Source organism: Sphaerodactylus townsendi, linkage group LG03, assembly GCF_021028975.2.
Source record: "Sphaerodactylus townsendi isolate TG3544 linkage group LG03, MPM_Stown_v2.3, whole genome shotgun sequence".
Taxonomy (NCBI): domain Eukaryota; kingdom Metazoa; phylum Chordata; class Lepidosauria; order Squamata; family Sphaerodactylidae; genus Sphaerodactylus; species Sphaerodactylus townsendi.
The window spans coordinates 7,466,449-7,486,333 of NC_059427.1; the positions used below are offsets into that span (position 1 = coordinate 7,466,449).

The 19,885-nt window shown below is 44.8% G+C and overlaps 1 protein-coding gene across 17 annotated transcripts in view; it reads left to right on the forward strand.

Moving 5' to 3' along the window:
* LOC125428526 (zinc finger protein 420-like) overlaps window positions 1–19,227 on the forward strand; it is an 815,993-nt gene extending 796,766 nt beyond the window's left edge. For 5 of the 17 annotated variants that reach the window (XM_048488724.1, XM_048488726.1, XM_048488725.1 and 2 more), the window contains 5 exons: window positions 3,797–4,272; window positions 5,387–5,501; window positions 9,708–9,778; window positions 10,004–10,130; window positions 15,469–19,227. In XM_048488724.1, the coding sequence (XP_048344681.1) occupies window positions 3,797–4,272; window positions 5,387–5,501; window positions 9,708–9,778; window positions 10,004–10,130; window positions 15,469–17,969 (3,290 nt within the window). In that variant the 3' untranslated portion in view covers window positions 17,970–19,227. The remainder of the gene's footprint in view (window positions 1–3,796; window positions 4,273–5,386; window positions 5,502–9,707; window positions 9,779–10,003; window positions 10,131–15,468) is intronic. The other 12 variants (XM_048488737.1, XM_048488741.1, XM_048488742.1 and 9 more) reach the window with 6 other exon arrangements.
* The last annotated feature ends 658 nt before the right edge of the window (window positions 19,228–19,885 follow it).

Consider the following 19,885-nt stretch of genomic DNA (forward strand, 5'->3'; position numbering starts at 1 on the left):
TCTGTGGGCACGCATGCCATCATCTCCCCCTCCCCCTTCCCCCCTCGCTCATCCAGAGGCAGCCGCCAGCAAACGCGTTGGGAGTCACGCTGCACAGGCTGGCCATGCACAAGGCGCTCTGCCGGCTGGGTCTGAGCTTCAGGGAGGTCCTCTTGAGTCAACCTGATTTGCTGTAAGTACCATCTACTGCCCCACAAGTACCCCCCTCCCTCTCAAATCTTGGGAGACTGGAGGCTGGCATGGTGTGTAACTTTTAGGACCAAACTAAAACTTTGGGGGTAGGATTAAAACGCAGCAGTCGAGGTGAGGGGCTTCCATTGGGAGGAGTGCATCTGCCAAGAGCAGGACAGGCGCAGTTGTGGGATTCAGGCACTCACCCCAATTGGAGTGAACTGTTTGTTAAGGGGGCCCCTCCCCTGGGAGAGAGAGTGATGGGGCTTTTAGTGCCTGGGAGCCCAGGACAGGGAGGAGAGATCTTGCAAGGTCCCTAGGCTCGCGACGCCAATCCCGTTCCCACAGGATCAGAGCAAAAGTACAAAAGACAAAAGGCATTTCACACTGATAAAGAATTGAGCTAAACCAGGCCCTGACCAACTGGAAGGAAAGTGAGAGGAGCATCCCTTACTGCCCTGAGCATCCCTTCCCCACCCCCCTTGTCAGAATTAGGGCCATTCTGACAGAGGCAAATATGGGACAGAGGTCCATTTCAAATATTCTCCATGCTTTTATTTTTCTGTTCCTGTTGCATTTTTGTGGGAAGTCAAGTGCTTTGATGACATGAGAAGAAAAACCGTAGATCAGATGGCTGCTCCACAAATTTAGCTTTCCTGAAGTTATCCCATCCCTCGCACAGCATTCTTGCTTAGGATTGCCTTCCTTGACTGCCTTTTTACTTCTATTTTGTGGTGGTAAAGTTATTGAGTTTCAGAAAGTGAAAGTTTTACTTCCCTCTCCCCCTGCACCTCTCCCTCTTCCCCCGCCAAGCTCCCAGTGTGATAATAGTGTAATTATTTCAGGGAGATTATTAGCATTAAACCTCAGACCTAGTTTTGGGGAAGCAGTGTAGGTACCCTGTTAAGCGCTGTTAAACCCCACTGATTTTCATAGGAAGAACTAAAGTGTGATCCTTTACCTGGGAGTAAGCTCGGTTGCTGGCAATGGGACTTGCTTCTGAGTAAACACTCCTTGGGTCATGATCCACCCATTTTAACCGCTGCACAGTTGCTTCAAAGCAAAGCCACCGACTACCAACCACCAAGCTTACTCCTGAGTAATGTGCACATTGGAGCCAACCATTTTTCTAAACTAAAACCTCAGTATTCAGGTTAAATTGCCGTGTTGGCACTTTGCGATAAATAAGTGAGTTTTGGGTTGCAGTTTGGGCACTCGGTCTCAAAAAGGTTTGCCATCACTGTTCTAGAGGAAGAGGCTGGTAACTTAAAAACTCCTGTGCTGGATGAGGTCAAGGCCCCATTTCCTGTTTACTTGAGTTGGTAATTAGATCAAAGGTCCCCAGTGTGATGCCTGCAAGCACTGTGACACCTGCTGACACTTTTCCTGGCCACCCACCAAAGGTTTTTAGGTGATTTATGTAGCCAGGTAGGGCTTTTGAGCAGCAAAGCTTGTGATTGACTGTTGGAGGTTGGAGTGGTTGTGCAGATGTTTTAAAATGTTGCTTTGGCAGCAGGTGCCACCACAACAGGAGAATTTACACTGTGCTACTGAAGAGAAGCTGTGGCAAACATTTTTGCCACCTAATGCAGCTGTTTTCTTTTTTGCTACCTGTGATGGAATTGTACTGTAAATCTAGCAGCAACACACCTGCATGTTAAAAGGGTCTTTGATCGCCGGATCAAAGGAGAAACCAAAAGGTCATGGAAATTTACCCAGGACAGGAAGATGCCCAAATAAGGCACTTCAAAGTGTTTGGGAACCGCATGGCAAGGAGGGAAGTTTTCAAGGACAGTAAAGAACAAAGACCAGGGTCAATCTATCATGGGCTAAGCTAAGTGAAGCACCTCTTGACAGAAGGTCCCAATAGAACCGTAAGAATGTACTCAGCTGAGCAATCTCTGTAACTGCATTTATGTTTTATTTCTTTTATTTCTGTTTTTCAATAAATCTTTCAGAACTCAGCTGGCCTGGAGTCATTGGAGGGGAAAGGACCTGGGGTTGTGGTGAGATAAGCATGGCTCTCCCAAGCTTGATCTCAGCCTCAATCATCATACCATCTGATGCAGCTGTGTCAAAATTCAAGGGAAAAGTGGGGGAAGGTATTTAGGAACACAATCTGAATGAGGCGAAGGTCCAACAACTGTTCCCTACATCAGTCACCTAGATTCCTTTGGGCCTTACATACCCCACCACCAACAGGCACTTCTTCCAAAAAATATTGAGGTCTCCTTAGAACTGTGGAGGTTAACTGGTGGCAGCTGTTTTGTTGCTGTGCCTAGTATGCCATGTCAGAATTCCAGGGAAAGGTGGGGGAAGGTATTTAAGAGCAACCTGTCTGAAGAAGACCAAAAGCCTAGCAACTCAATCACATCGATGCCTTCAGCAACTCAATCACATAGATGCCACCAACAAGTTGCACCTATTTTAAAAAAAAATTGGAGTATTTTTGGAACTGTGGAGGTGAACTTGTGGATATCCTCTCCCCAGGAAACATTTATTTGGGGAGGTTGAAAACCAGCTTCTAGTGGCTTTGATCATACTGCTGTTGCTTTAGGAAGTCCTGACCAAAGGGAGCTGTATCCTGTGGTTAAATCAGGCAAGTGCAATAACTGTGCCTATCCAGTTGTCCATTGACAAAGGCAGCTGTTTAAAACATAGCCAATTACCACGGTGCACATTTTGGATTCTCTAGGATTTTCATCTGTACTGCTCTATTTTTCATCAGCTATCTCCATTGAGGGAACACACAGTTTTTTCACTCAGAGGTGTGCCAGAAAGTCTACTGGATGGATTACTGCTAGTCAAAGCTTGCAAAAATGGCTGTTTAATTTACTGATGTAGCGTTATGATCATGTCTATATAGTTATCTTGGAGAAGCATTGAGTTTATCATTGTCTATTATTTTGCTCTACATTTTTGTATATTAAATTTTTTGGATCTTGCTGGTCAATGACCGTAAATAAACTATCTATCATCTATCTAGCTATCATCCATCCATCCATCCATCCATCCATCCATCCATCCATCCATCCATCCATCCATCCATCCATCCATCCATCCATCCATCCATCCATCCATCCATCCATCCATCCATCCATCCATCCATCCATCCATCCATCCATCCATCCATCCATCCATCCATCCATCCATCCATCCATCCATCCATCTACACCTTAGTGCATTATTTATAGCAGCCAGGACATGGTGATTTTTTTCTTTATTTTTTTGATAATGAACACATTGACATGTTCCTTTTTCAATTTGGATTTGTCAGTTAACACTCCGTTTATTAAAATCTTTGCGTACTGTTTGGTAGGAATAACAACTTATATTTAATCATCAAAAGACCTTCATGGCAACTCAAATGTAAAGGGAGGGGGAACAGTTTGCCTGTTTTCTGCTTAAAGTACATTCACACCGTTTTTTGGTGGGGAGGGATAGTCAGAAAACGAAAACAGCCCTTGTGAAGGGGTTGGCCAGGGAAAAACTGTCCAGTGTGGCTCAGAGGGGAGAGAAGCTCTGAAAATGGAAACAAAATGCACACCCATCCATCGAGAGTTCTTGATTTATGACTTGTTTCCTTCTGTGAGTGCTAATTGGAAATCTCTCTTTATTGTCACAGAAATGTGCCAGGAGACGGATAGGGAATTGGCAACCCAACAGAAGGGAAAGGAAACTGAAGAGGAGGACCAAGAAGGATCTGAAATTGGCAAGAGATCTAGCAACAGTCCCTGTCCCGTCCAAGTAAGGAGTGATGCTGAATTTTGGGAAGCAGCTGCACAAGAGATCGTGGCTCAGGATGCCGTAACTGCAGATGTACATAGACAAAGTTTCTGGCAGCTCTGTTACCATGAGGCCAAGGGGCCCCGAGAGCTTTGCAGCCAGCTCCATCGACTCTGCAACCTCTGGCTGAAGCCGGAGAGGCACTCCAAGAAGCAGATCCTGGACCTGGTGATCCTGGAGCAGCTTCTGACCATCCTGCCCCAGGAAATGCAGCGCTGGGTCAGGGGATATGGTCCGCAGACCAGTTGCCAGGCAGTGGCCCTGGCTGAAGGTTTCCTCCTGAGTCAGGCAGAGGAGAAGAGGCAGGCAGAACAGGTGAGTGGGTTTTATTCATTCATTTCAAGCAACAACCTTATCCGACCTAAGGCTTCCCTGAGAGACAATGATGTCTGTAGATAATTTTTAAAATTTATATGAACTTTTATTAATTCAGTCAATAATATAATACAATAAAACCAATACCATAAAAAGGAGACAAACATATTCATCAAGAAACATCTCTTCACACTGGGAGCAGCAGTGGCGTAGGAGGTTAAGAGCTCGTGTATCTAATCTGGAGGAACCGGGTTTGATTCCCAGCTCTGCCGCCTGAGCTGTGGAGGCTTATCTGGGGAATTCAGATCAGCCTGTACACTCCCACACACGCCAGCTGGGTGACCTTGGACTAGTCACAGCTTCTCGGAGCTCTCTCAGCCCCACCTACCTCACAGGGTGTTTGTTGTGAGGGGGGAAGGGCAAGGAGATTGTAAGCCCCTTTGAGTCTCCTGCAGGAGAGAAAGGGGGATATAAATCCAAACTCTTCTTCTTATTATTATTATTAACAACATATCAGCACAGTTCATTTTTCATTTAATCCCATGAAAAGAAAAAAGACTTCCCAGGAGAAATATTATACCAGTATTGATAATTTTAGTATTAATAATCTTATCTAATATTAATAGTATTAATAATTTTATCTAATGTTTATATCATTGCTTGTTTGAGTTCTTTTCACCAAACTTTAGTTAAAGGGGAGGAAATTTGTAAATGTCTTAATAAATTCTAATTCCATTCCAATTCAAATTCTAATAATTCTAATTCTAATAAATTCTAATTCCCACTACCTGGGAAATGGTATAAACATACATTCCACCAATTTCTGGACCCATTCATCTACAGTTGGAATCTGTATGGACTTCCATTTCTTCACTAACAACATTCTCCCTTCTGTTACCATATATGACACCAATTCCTCCTTTTTCTTGTCCAACACTGGATGTAAATTTTTTTACAAAAACATTTCTGCTCTGAAGAAAACCCAGCCCTGATTCTTGCCTATGTGGTTGAATCACCTCTGCTGGTCGCTGCAGGAGTCTGGGCATGAAGGAGGATCTGTCTTCTCAGTCTGTCCTATTCCTTCTCTTACACATCTCCCATCCTTCCGTTTCAGACATGGGGACCATCCATGAAGATGGAAGCTAAGTTTTCTGAGATGGAAGGCGCTCCTTCAGAGGAGTGGGAGACAGCACAGGCCCAGGAACATGCCCAAGATGCCCTCTCATGTGGTAAGGATTCCTCGTGCCCAGATAGGATAGGGGTACGTTGTGAAGTTGTATGGCAGAAAGTTTAGGGCACGATAAAAAATAAATATTTATGCACACAACCACGAGTAGACTTCTGGGATTCTGGGCCACAGGATATAGTGATGACCATTCACTTCAAGCAGGATTGCACAGATCCATGGAGGGCACTTCCATTCTTATTCACATGAATTAACATAAAAGTCACCTTCTTTCTGTTAGAAGGACTCAGGGCAGCTCTAAAGAGGAACGGTAGACAAATCTGGTTAGTAAATGAAATCTCTACATTCTGGGGCAACATACCTCTGAAAACCCATTGCTAGGAGTGAACTGAGAGCCAGCTTTTAAATGACAGACTAGGACATGGGAAACCTTTGCTCTTGCCCTGGAAGCTTGCTGGGTCAGCTTGGACCAGTCACACATCCTCCTCCCCAACCACGGCTAGTATTTGGAGCGAGACATCCAAGGAATACCAGGGTAAGGTTGTGACACAGGCAGTGGCAAATTGCCTCCAAATATCTCTTGCCTTGAAAACCATGCAGGGTTGCCATAAGTCAGCTGTGACTTTATGGCAAAAAACAGTAGGCAGTAATTTGACCCCTGTGGCCCTGCTCAGAGTTTTTCCAAGGGCATCTTGCAGGTCAGTCAGAAACAGGATATCAGATTAGGGATACCTAGATGTTGTCAGGTACTTCCATTAACTATGGGAGGGGGCGTGGGTTGCATGTAATGTCTCATCTCCAATAGTGTATTTAAGGGTGAGCATCAGGTGCCACTTGAATGTGTCACGTGGAGGTCAAACATTCAGTCACCACCCCGCCAAGCAAGGAGCGGCATTCGGCTGCCTCCTGTACCAGCCCTGCTTCCTTTTCTTGTGCTCCACCCATCTGAGCTTCTGCCACCCACAGCACCGTTTTTCTGCTGCCCTGCTGCTTTCCTCTGCTGGCTGCTGCCAGCCGCCTGCCCATCTCTTCCCCACTCATCAGTCTGAGCCTCTGCCCCCTGCCTCCTCATTCTTCTGCTGCCCTGCCATCTTGGGGGAAAGGCAAGTAGGCAGGCAGCCACAGCAGAAGCCAGAGCAGAGGGAGGGTGCGCGGGGGGTGGGGGGGTGGGGTGGCAGGTTCAGATATTATTTCCTGGGTGAAGTTGCCCCCATATTCGCCTTCAAGGTGGCAGCTGGCCCATCGGAGCCTTCCCTTCTTTTTTCTGCCCTGCTCCATCTCCTCTGCAGTGCTAAGGAAATCCAGATTACTCTAATCCCACCCCTTCTTTGCTGCATAAAAAAGAGAAAAAAGCCAACAGGATTTGCCTGCCCATGCCATGGAAGCCTTCTGGGTGAGCTTGGGCCAGTGACAAGTTCTCGGCCCCAACCATGACTAATATTTGGATGGAGATCTCCAAGGAATACTGTTTTGCCCCCCCCCCCTTCCAGTGTCTCTGCTTGAGGTGCCCTGTTTTTGGTTGGGACAGAAAGGAGGAATGCAAGCCAAGTTCTACAGTTCTTAAAATGGCTTTATTCAAGGAAAGAAACAAGACCCTAACTCCTCCCAGGGTCTAACTAAACTTGCTTATCCCCAGGCTGTAGGAAGCTGCAGACTTGGTTCTTTTCTGGCTGCTTTAGGATGGTTCACATTCTCTTGCTTCCTTGCAGCTCTGCAATCCTTGATCTTTGCTCTCACTGCAGATAAACTTGGCTTGTTCTCTTTTTAGCCCACCATGGACTTCTCTTTAAGCTACCATAAGGATACATGGACTTCTCTTTAAACTACCATAAGATTGTATGGACTTCTCTTTAAGCTACCATAAGGATACATGGACTTCTCTTTAAACTACCATAAGGTTATATGGACTTCTCTTTAAACTACCATAAGATTATATGGACGTTATGAACAGTGCGGACATCTTCACCCTTAGCACCTCATTGACTAACTGAACAAACTAGCACAGAGGATTTCTGGGTAGGGAAAAGGAAATTGCCTACTGGGAAAAGTCTTAAAGGGGCAGGGACTAACTGAAACACCCTCCCAAGGAAGACTTAACAAAAAGGCAAAACCCAATTGACTATGGGGAAACTAAATCTAAAAGGGGAAATAAACAAAGTCTCTGTGGGGGCATGACAAATACCAGGATTGTGACACTGAGGCAGACAGTGACAAATTACCTCCAAATTACCTCTTGCCTTGAAAACCCCACAGGGTTGCCATAAGTCAGCTGTAACTTGTTGGCAAAAAACAGTGGGCAATAATTGGCCTCTGTGCCCTGCTTAAAGGTTTTCCAAGGACATCTGGCAGGTAACAGTCACAGACAGGATGCTAAACTAGTTATGCCTGGCTGTTTTCTGGTACTCCTGTTAGATATGGGTTGGATGGATGTCGTATCTCTGGCTAAAAACCTAGACGCAGATGCTTTGGAAACCTATTAGTATTCCCTTAAATTTTCTGAAGGAGCAACTGATATTCTAAAATCACATGTGGATTTTGGGTTGGATGTTATGGTAGAGTACTATGTGATGTAGAGTTCTACATCATTTCTGGCCCCCTGTTGTTCTCCTGAAAATTTCAGCATGGGATGTAGAAGGCCCCAGCTTGCAGGGAAATGTCTGTGCCACATGGTTTAAGAGGCCCTTTGGTCATTAATCACCTCTCACAGATGTCTGAAAGGGTTAGGGTCTGGTGCTTCTGTTCTGCCTCTCCCACAGTTTACTAAAAGTCTTCACAAGTTCTCTTGAGGGTACATAGAGGAAGCACTGGCGTAATGCCCATTGGGCAAGGTGGGCAGCTGCCCAGGGCATCACCTTGTGGGGGGCATCAAAATGCTGGGTTCGTTTTTGGGTATTTTAATGGCTTTCCATTTTCGGCCTTCAGGGGGCGCAGTTTTTAGGCTAGCAGCACCAAAATTTCAGTGTATCATCAGGAGACTGTCCTTATGATACCCCCCACGTTTGGTGAGGTTTGGTTCAGGGAGTCCAAAGTTATGGACTCCCAAAGGGGGTGCCCCTATCCCCCATTGTTTCCAATGGGAGCTAATAGGAGATGGGGGCAACAGTTTTGAGGGTCCATAACTTTGGCCCCCCTGAACCAAACTGCACCAAACCTGGGGGGTATCATTAGGGCAGTTTCCTGATGAGACCATGAAAGTTTTGAGATTGTGCCTTCAGAAATGTGCCCCCCCCAGCCTGCAACCCCCATTGACAGCAATGCAGAAAACTCAATGCAGAACAAAGATTCTTGGGCAAATTTCAGGATGTTCTTGCAGGGAGGGCATTCTTGGACGTATCATCACCAAAATTTAGGGTATCATCTGGAGACTGTCATGATGGCACCCCCAAGGTTTGGTGCATTTTGGTTCAGGGGGTCCAAAGTTATGGACCCTCAAAAGGGTAGCCCCATCTCCTTAGCAAAGAATGTGGGATGGGGCACCCCCTTTGAGGGTCCATAACTTTGGACCCCCTAAACCAAACTGCACCAAACTTGGGGGGGTCCCATTAGGACAGTTTCCAGATGATACCTGACATTTTGGTGCTGATACATCCAAAAATGCGCCCCCTGCAGGAACATCCCAGAAATTTGCCCAAGAATCTTTGTTCTGCATTGAGTTTTCTGTATTGCTGTCCATTGGGTTTTGCAGGCGGGGGCGGCATTTCTGAAGGCACAGTCTCAAAACTTTCAAGGTCTCATCGGGAGACTGCCCTGATGATACCCCCCAGGTTTGGTGCAGTTTGGTTCAGGGGGACCAAAGTTATGGACCCTCAAAACTGTAGCCCCATCTCCTATTAGCTCCCATTGGAAACAATGGGGGATGGGGCACCCCCTTTGGGAGTCCATAACTTTGGACTCCTTGAACCAAACCTCACCAGACTTGGGGAGTAGCATAAGGACAGTATCTTGATGATATGCTGAAATTTTGGTGCTGATATGTCTAAAAATGCACCCCCTGCAGGCACAAATGTCCTGGTGCAAAAATAAATTTGGTCGTGGTGGAGTGGCCGCCCATGTGGGGGGGGGGGGATCCAACTCAGGTTTTGCCCAGGGCTACAGTTTGCCCAGGGCTGCCTCGTTACGCCCCTGAGAGGAAGGTTTCACAATCCTGATGATGACTGAAGCAAGAGTCAAACAAGCAAATATAATAGGAAATCTAAGCTAACAGTCTTCTTTCCAATTTTGTTTCCCTTCTATTTTGTCTCCCTTGCAGATAGTGAGGAGAGATGTTTGAGCCAATCATTTGGAAGAGGTGTGGAAACAACAGTTGCGCCTCCAGTCCAGGTGGGGGAAATGAGCAAGGAACAACCTCCCTCACTCCCCATTATTTCTCAGTGGGGCTTTTGCTCCTGCAGTTTCTTCTAAGATTTCCAAGTAACAGAGGCTCTGAATGACCCTTACTTTATTAACACCAAGCTCTCCACCCTGCACCCTCCCAGGCTACCCCCTCCCAGTGTACAGTCTCTGCCTGTCATGATCTCTGAGGAGGGAATCTGCTTTTTCTTTCAGAGTCCCTTTTCCTTTGAGGAGGTGGCCGTGTATTTCACTGAGGCAGAGTGGGCATTGCTGGATCCCAGCCAAAGAGCTCTCTTCAGAGAGGTCATGCTGGAGAACTATGGGAACGTGGTCTTTCTGGGTAAGTATTTTTCCAAAGGTGCCTAAGATAAGAATGGTTGCTATTGAGATGATGAATTATTGTGACTCCTGCACCATTACTTGCCCCCTGTTAGGGGGCTTGAGGAGCTGAGGTGGCAGTAAAAGTGATGTTCACCTTGACCAAGTAGGGCTGCTCAAACCACCTGGCTGGCCCAGTAGAAACAAATTAAATCCTTGCATCAAAAGGAGGGCTGGATAGTTTCTCTAGAGGACCTCAAAAGAGAATTTCTCTCCCAGATGAATAGGCTGAAAATGGGTTTCCTTCATTGTTCCACCTAGGGAACAGAATAGGCATGGATGTTTTCTGATTCACTTCTTAACAACACTTGGTTTGGTAGAATTAAAAAGCCCACAGGGTACTGAGGAAGGGAGGCTTTCTGGGGTCTGCTATCTGGTGATATTCTAGGGAAAGGGGTTTTTAACTTAACAACACTCCTGCTTGATGAGGACAAGGTCCTATCTCCTACTTCCTAACTTATCTAAATCAGGGTTCCCCAATGTAGTACTCTTGGTTCCCATGGCCCCTGCCCACACCTTTTCTGCTGTTTGGCAAATGTTTTTAGGAAGTCATAGAATCAAATAATCATAAAGTTGGAAGAGACCCCAAGGGCCATCAAGTCCAACCCCCTGCAGTGCAGGATCACACAATCAAAGCACTCCTGACAGATGACCATCCAGCCTCTCTTTAAAAACCTCCAAAGAAAGAGACTTCACCACACTCCAAGGTAGTGCATTCCACTATTGAACAGCCCTTACTGTCAGGAATTTTTCTTGGTGTTTCAGTGGAATCTCTTTTCTTGCACCTTGAACCCATTACTCTTGGTCCTAGTCTTTGGAGCAGCAGAAAACAAGCTTGCTCCCTCACCAACATGACATCCTGTCAAATATCTATTGTCTCACCTCTTAACCTTCTCTTTACCAAGCTAAACATACCCAGCTCTCTAAGTCTTTCCAGACCTTTTACCATTTTGGTTGCCCTCAAGGATGTAGGAAAGGGGGGGTGTCTCGGGTTCAACCCCTCCATTCGTGACTGAAGCTCCACCCACCCGTTTGTGGGTTTTTGAAACATTTTTAGTGTTTTTCGGGTTTTGGCCTGCAGGGGGCACATTGTTTAGGCTAGCAGCACCACACTATCAGGGACTGTTTGGGGGACCCTCCTGATGATACTACCCAGGTTTGGTGAGGTTTGGTTCAGGGGATCCAAAGTTATGGACTCCCAAAGGGGGTGCCCCCATCCTCCATTGTTTCCAATGGGAGCTAATAGAAGATGGGGGCTACACATTTGAGGGTCCATAACTTTGGACTCCATGAACCAAACTTCACCAAACCTGGGTGGTATCATTAGGAGAGTCTCCTAAAGATACCCTAAAAGTTTGGTGCTGCTAGCTTAACAATTGCACCCCTGACAGCAGGCACCCCCCAGATTTTCCCAGATTCTCCTTTTAAATACACCCCCTTCGGCATGAATTTAAAGGGAGAATCTGAGGTCCTTAGTTTAGAAGAAGAAGAAGAGTTTGGATTTATATCCTCCCTTTCTCTCCTGTAGGAGACTCAAAGAAGCTTACAATCTCCTTGACCTTCCCCGCTCACAACAAACACCCTGTGAGGTGTGTGGGGCTGAGAGAGCTCCGAAAAGCTGTGACTAGCTCAAGGTCACCCAGCTGGTGTGTGTGGGAGTGCACAGGCTAATCTGAATTCTCCAGATAAGCCTCCACAGCTCAGGCGGCAGAGCTGGGAATCAAACCCGGTTCTTCCAGATTAGAATGCACCTGCTCTTAACCACTACGCCACATTGAAAGTGATGCTGTTTCACGGTGGTTGATAATCCACCCCAAAACAGCATCACTTTCAATGTTGTTTAACTGGGGACCCCAGATTCTCCCTTTAAGGTGGATTTAAAATGAAAATTTGGGCTCTCTAGTTTAAACACCATTGAAGGTGATGCTGTTTGGGGGTGGATTCCAGCATCACAGTGGCTGCCCGGGGGGCGGGGACAGGACGCAAAACTCAGATTTTGCACTGGGCTCCATTTTCCCTCTATGCCTCTGCCCAGAGGGGAGGGCAGAAGGAACTGCCAGCTGCTGGCTGGAAGCCCAGCTGGTGGGGGGCAGGAGAGGGAAGGGCAGGGGAGTCTGCCGTCCCCAGCTTTGGAGAGCTGCTTTCATAAGCCCTAGGCTGGGGGTGGGGCTTGGGGAGGCGTGGCCATGCCCTAGGGGGCAGTGGGGGTGTGGCCCCCACCCCCCCTAAAAAAATCTATACCTACGTCCCTGGTTGCCCTCCTGTGGACTCATTCCAGCTTGTCAATATCCTTCTTGAATTGCAGTGCCCAGAACTGGTGAAGTCTAACCAATGCAGAATAGAGAGGTACAATTACATCCCTCAATCTAGACACTATACTCCAATTGATACAGCCTGGAATTGCATTGACTTTCTGGGCCACCGCATCATACTACTGACTCAAGTTCAGTTTGTGGTCTGCTAAGGCTCCCAGATCCCTTTCACATGTAGTGTTGTCAAGCCAGGTGTCACCCATCCTATATCTGTGCATTTCATTTTTCTGCCTAAGTGTAGAATCTTACATATCTCTCTGCTGAAATTCATTTTGTTTGTTTTGGCCCAGCTCTCTAATCTGTCCAGGTTATTTTGAATTCTGACTCTGGGGTATTGGCTACCTCTCCTAATTTGGTGTCATCCGCAAATTTGATTATTCTCTATTCCATGGTCCATTCCATTCTCTATTCCATGGTCCATTCCATTCTCTATTCCATGGTCCATTCCATTCTCTATTCCATCATCCGTTGATAAAAATATTGACTAGAACTGGGCCCAGGACAGAACCCTGTGGCACCCCATTAGTCACTTCTCTCCAGGATGAAGATGAGCCATTGATGAGCACCCTTTGAGTATGGTCAGTCAACCAATTACAAATCCATCTAATAGTAGCATTGTCAAGTCCACATTTGACTAGCTTACTTGCGAGAATATTATGGGGTACCGTGTCAAAAGTTTTGCTAAAATCAAGGTATGCTACGTCCACAGCATTCCCTTCATCTACCAAAAAAGAGATAAAATTCATCTGGCATGACTTGTTTTTCAGAAACCCATGCTGACTTTTTGTGATCACAGTATTCCCTTCTAAGTGCTGGCATATCTGTTTAATGATCTGCTCGAGAGCCTTTCCTGGTATTGATGTCAGGCTGACTGGACAGTAATTATTAGGGTCCTCCTTTTCCCCCTTTTTGAAGATGGGGATAACATTAGCCCTCCTCCAATCCACTGGGACTTCTCGTGTTCTCCAGGAGTTCTCAAAGATTATAGCAAGTGGTTCTGAGATTATTTCTGCCAGTTCTTTCAATACCCTGGGATGTAGTTCATCAGGCCCTGGAGATTTGAATTAGTTTAAAGTAGCCATTTTGTATCTTCTGTTTCATTTTCTCCTAGATGAGCACTGTTTCCTTTTTGAGAAAAGACTGAGGCAAAGAAGGTGTTGAGTAGTTCTGCCTTTTCTCCATCCGCTATTAGCATTTTGCCATCTTCTCCATGCAGTGATTCCATCCTTTCTTTTTTCTTTTTTTTGCTACAGACATAACCAAAAAAGTTTTTTTTGTTCTTTTTAACCTCTCTAGCAAGCCTTTGCTCATTGTGAGCTTTAGTTTTTCTGACTTTATCCCTATACATCCTACTTATTTGTTTGAATTCCTCTTTGCTGATTTCCCCTCTTTTCCATTTCTTGTACATGTCCTTTTTAAATCTTAGCTCAGCTGAAAGTTCTTTAGACAGCCATCCTGGTTTCCTTAGACATCTCCCATTTTTCCTCCTCATTGGAACTGTTTGAAATTGTGACCTCAAGAACTCACTTTTAAGAAATTCACAGCCATTATGCACTCCCTTCTCTTTTAGTATTCTTGACCACAAGATCGCACCCAGTAGATTCCTAAGCTTACTGAAATCTGCTTTCTAAAAGTCTAGAATATGTGTATGACTACACTTAACATCCCCTTTCCACTGTATACAAACTCCAGGAGAACATGATCACTCCTAGCTAAGGATCCTACCACTTCCACTCCACTAATCAGGTCATCATTATTTATTAGGAGCAGATCTAAAATAGCCATTCCCCTTGTTGCTTCTTCCACTTGGACCATGGAATTATCTGCAAGGCAAGTGAGAAATTTGTTGAACCTAATTGTCATGGAAGAGTTTGACTCCCAACAAATGTCCAGATAATTGAAATATCCCATTACTACTACTTCTTTCCTTTCTGAAAGTTTGGTCATCTGTTCCAAGAATGCATCATCCATCTTTTCAGACTGGCATGGGGGTCTATAATAGACCCACACAATGATGTCAATGTTGTTTCTCTTCCCCTTAATTTTTACCCAAATGTTTTCAACCTGGCCTGCAGGATTTAAATCATGGACCTGCTCACAGCTGTAATAATATTTTACATATAATGCAATTCCTCCTCCTTTCCTATTCGATCTGTTTCAATTTTTATGTTCCGATTATTAGACTCATCCCACCAGATTTTAGTGATGCATATAATATCCTATTGGTTTTGCTGTGTTAATAGTTTGAGTTCACCTTGTTTATTGCCCATGCTCTGTGCATGGGGGCCAGGTAGGGCTTTTGTCCAGCAAGGATTTTGATTGGCTTTGCAGATCTTTTTAAGCTGCAGCAATCATTTTGTGGCAGGCATGACCTCCTGTGGCAGTCATTTTGTTACTACACTCACCATACCTTGTCAGAATTCCAGGGTAAGATGTGGGAGGTTTTAACTTATCAACCCTTCCCTACAATGTTCACTTAGATGTCTTCTCTTCCTAACTGCCCCACCAACAACTGGCACCGCTTCTAAATCCATGGGGTCCCATTTGAAATCTGGGGTCACTGAATGAGGTGCTGTCCCCCTTCAACACAGGAAACACATTTTGTATGGCTGATACCACCTCCTCATGGGTCTGATTATACCAGATTAATAATCTCTATAGTTGCAGGGCTATTTATTATAGAGTTTTCAATTTAATCTAAAAACCTTCATGGGAGGTCAAATGTGAAAGGAGGAGGAATGATTCCCTACTGCTTTTTTTCTTAAAGTGTATTTGGGGAGTTTGGGGGAGGGTCAGCATACTCAGAATATATATACACAGCAATATATACTGGAATACCTGTCCAAAGAAAAGATGTCACCAGCAGCTCAGGAGGAGTGGAGGAGAGCGAGAAGCGGGAAACGAAATGCACAACCATTGATTATTACTTTCTGATTTGTGGCTTATCTCCTTGTCTGAGTACTGATTAGATCTCTCTCTTTATTCTAGCAGAAGATGTTGAGGAGACAGATGGGGAATTCGAGGGGTTCTCATTGGAAAGAGACATGAACGAAGAATCTCGATATTACTTCAGGAATCAAGGCAAATTAGAGAAACAGGAGGGAAGCTGTGGAAAAAAGATGAACAAAAAACCTATTCTATTCCATGGAGGGAAGTTCCATGATGTAACTGACCTGGCCAAGAAAACATACAGATACTTGGACTGGGCACTGAATTTGTCAGATCAAACACAGTATGATAGCGATTTGCAAAAGCCTCCTGGAAAGAAGGCCCATAATTGCTTTCACTGTGGAAAGAGTTTCCATTGTGGAGCAGAGGTCATTAATCACCAAAGAATCCATATAGGAGAGCAATGGTATGACTGCTCAGACTGTGGCAAGCAGTTCTTAGAGAATTCAAATCTCATTCAACACAAAAATAGTGACCATTCAGGAGGGAAGACATTTCCCTGCTTCGTGAATGGAAATAATTTCTTTGATGGTGACCCACATAAATGTGGAAAGAGATTCAATAGCACTGTTGATCTTCAACAGCATCTAAGAATTCTTAAAGAGGAAACACCTTTTAAATGCTCTCAGTGTGGAAAGAAATTCAGTCAAAGTGGTGATCTTCAACTGCATCTAGAAACCCACACAGGAGAGAAATGTTTTGAGTGTTCAGAGTGTGGAAAGAGTTTCAGTCAGAGTGGATGTCTTCATCTGCATCAAAGAACCCACACAGGAGAGAAACCTTTTGAGTGTTCAGACTGTGGAAAAGGATTCAATTATAGTGGCGATCTTCAACGACATCACAGAACTCACACAGGGGAGAGACCATTCGAGTGCTTAGACTGTGGAAAGAAATTCAGTCGGATGTGCAATCTACAACTGCATCGAAGAACCCACACAGGGGAGAGACCTTTTGAGTGCTCTGAGTGTGGAAAGAGATTCAGAGCGAGCAGCAATCTTCAAGTGCATCAAAGAACCCACACTGGGGAGAAACCTTTTCAGTGCTCAGAGTGTGGAAAGAGATTCAGTTACCGTAGCGTTCTTCAGTTGCATCAAAGAACCCACACAGGAGAGAAACTTTTTGATTGCTCTGTGTGTGGAAAGAGATTCAGTCGCAGTGATAGTCTCCAATGCCATCTACGAACCCACACAGGAGAGAAACCATTTGAATGCTCAGATTGTGGAAAGAGATTCAGTCAAGGTGGCTGTCTTCAACAGCATCTACGAACCCATACAGGGGAGAAACCTTTTGATTGCTCAGAGTGTGGAAAGAGATTCAGTCACAGAGATAGTCTGCAATACCATCTACAGACCCACACAGGAGAGAAACCTTTTGAGTGCACAGACTGTGGGAAAAGATTCAGTCGGAGCAGCGATCTTCAAATGCACAAAAGAACCCACACTGGGGAAAAATATTTTGAGTGTTCACAGTGTGGAAAGAGATTTAGTCAGAGAGGCAACCTTCAAGTGCATCAAAGAACCCATACTAGGGAGAAACCTTTTGAGTGCTCAGAGTGTGGAAAGAGATTCAGTCGCAGTGATAGTCTTCAGCATCATCTACGAACCCACACAGGAGAGAAACCTTTTGAGTGCTCAGAATGTGGAAAGAGATTCAGTCGGAGTGGCCATCTTCAACAGCATCTACGAACCCATACAGGGGAGAAACCTTTTGATTGCTCACAGTGTGGAAAGAGATTCAGTCGCAGTGGTAGTCTGCAATGCCATCTACGAACCCACACAGGTGAGAAGCCTTTTGAATGCTCAGAATGTGGAAAGAGATTCAGTCGGAGTGGCCATCTTCAACAGCATCAACAAACCCATACAGGGGAAAAACCTTTTGAGTGTTCAGAGTCTAGAAAGAGATTGAGTCAGAGAAGCAATCTTCAAATGCATCAAGGAACCCAAACAGGGGAAAAATATTTTGAGTGCTCAGAGTGTGGAAAAAGATTTGGTCAGAGCAGCAATCTTCAAGTGCATCAAAGAACCCACACTGGAGAGAAGCCTTTTCAGTGCTCAGAGTGTGGAAAGAGATTCATTCAGAGTGGCAGTCTGCAATACCATCTTCGAACCCACACAGGAGAGAAACCTTTTGAGTGCTCAGTCTGTGGAAAGAAGTTCAGTCACAGTAGCATTCTTCAACTGCATCAAAGAACTCACACAGGAGAGAAGCCTTTTGAGTGCTCAGAGTGTGGAAAGAGGTTCCATTACAGCGGTAGTCTTCGGCAGCATCTACGAACCCACACAGAGGACAAACTGTTTGAGTGCTCAGAGTGTGGAAAGAGATTCCGTTACAGTGGTAGTCTTCGACAGCATCTACGAACCCACACAGGGGACAAACCTTTTGAGTGCTCTGAGTGTGGGAAGAGATTTAGTCAGAGTGGCAATCTTCAAGTGCATCAAAGAACCCATACTGGGGAGAAACCTTTTGAGTGCCCAAAGTGTCGAAAGAGATTCAGTCAAAGCGGCAGTCTTCAACTGCATCAAAGAACTCACAGAAAGTGAGAAACCTTTGAGCACTTTGAGAAACCTTTTGAGTTTGGAAAGAGATTCTGTCACAGTGGCATTCAAGTGCATTAAAGAACCAACAGAGGGGAGAAACCTTTTGAGTGCTCCTGTGAAAATAGATTGAGGCAGAGGGGCAACCTTCAAGAGCATCTGAGAACCCACACAGGGAACTATCTTGTGATTACTTTGATCCCAGGCTTGTCACTCCCAACCTTCCCAGATCCAATGTACTTATTCATCAAAGTGCTGCCAGTAGAATTGGAAAATCCTAGAATCATAGAGTTGGATGAGCTCAGAAGGGCCATGAAGTACAACCCCCTGCCATGCAGGAACACACAATCAAAGCACTCCCAACATATGTTAATCCAGCCTCTGTTTAAAAACCTCCAAAGGAAGAGACTCCACCACTCTCCGAGGTAGTGAATTCCACCATTGAACAGCCCTGTCCTGCCATTCAAGGCAGGACAAATGGTGACTTTTTGCCCCTCTTCATGATTAAAGAAGCATACCTCTCTGGGAGCAGCACCGCTCGTGTTTTGTGACTTGGAGCAGCAGACACCATTGAATGTGTTGGTAACACCTGTCTCAAAGATGGAGGGAAGATTGGGAGAGAGGCAGAGCAGCTTCCAACATCTACAGCCATGGAGGGATGCCAGCTGATGACATCGGCAACCAGCCATGAATGGCGGGGAGCTGATGGGGGTAGTGGTGTGCCCCTTCTCATTCAGGAGTTTGAAAGACAGGAAAACTGAGGGTACCGTTGAGGTTGGCCAGATGGGCTAGATCTAGGAATGATAGGGAGGGATGGGAAGAAAGCAAGTCATCCAGAGGGCTCTGGAGAATTGATGGAGGCACTGGGGCCTGTCTTTTCTGAGGTTGGCTGACGTTGAGAGGAGGCAAGCAGAGATGGACAAGGCCGCCAGACCTTTGGCAGATGAAGAGGGCTCCCACAAGAGGAAACCTTTTGAATGCTCAGAGTATGGAACAAGATTTATTCAGAAATCCAACCTTCAACAACATGAAAGAATACAAAAGACAGGAAATTATTTCACATCTTATTGATAACCAGAGACTACACACGGATATTGAGTGGATATCAGATGTGTTTTAGACACACTTCTGGTTAAGAATCATTTATCAAGGTGATGATCAGATGTTTAAGTTAGATATGTTTTGCATAGATAGGATCACAGTGCTGTTTTTCATGTATAAAACATATTGATGTGATTAATAAATCAGAGTTCTGTGGATGAAATTCTCTCAGAAGAGCTTAGATTTCTCTTTGTATGTGTGACTTAAGTTTATATGGCTAGATTTTAGGCTAGTGACATCTTAGAGAAGAAGATTTTCTGGGTACAAGCTTTCGAGAGTCAAAGCTGCCTTCGTCAATTAAATAAAAATATATGAAAATTCCTAAAACAAGTTTAAAAACATAATTTTTCTGTAGACTATCAACTTCAATCTCCATATCATCTTTTGCTACCACCACCACCACCACCCCGCAAAAATCTGCCAGCTATAATCCTATGTTTAATATTTACATCTGTTGAATCTAGAACTGCTCTGAAATCACATATATGATTATTTCTCTCTCAATTCAATAAGGGCTAGATGGTCTCTTTCACTCTCCAGTTCTATATTGAAGGTTTCTGTTTTCTCTTTAAGAATGTCACCTTTATCAGTAGTTGGTTTTATATCTCCAGATGTTTGATTTGTATACTCTTTTCCATGAAAAGATGACATTGGAATTGTCCATTCATTTGCTACATGCAGGACTGTCTTTGTAGTAGAATGCTCTACTAGAGTCCTTTTTTAAACAATAATATTTTTCAGTTTCTCACATAAAAAGACAACACAAAACATAAAAATATCCAAAAGGTATCTTCCAGCTATCTTATTTTTGACTACAGGTT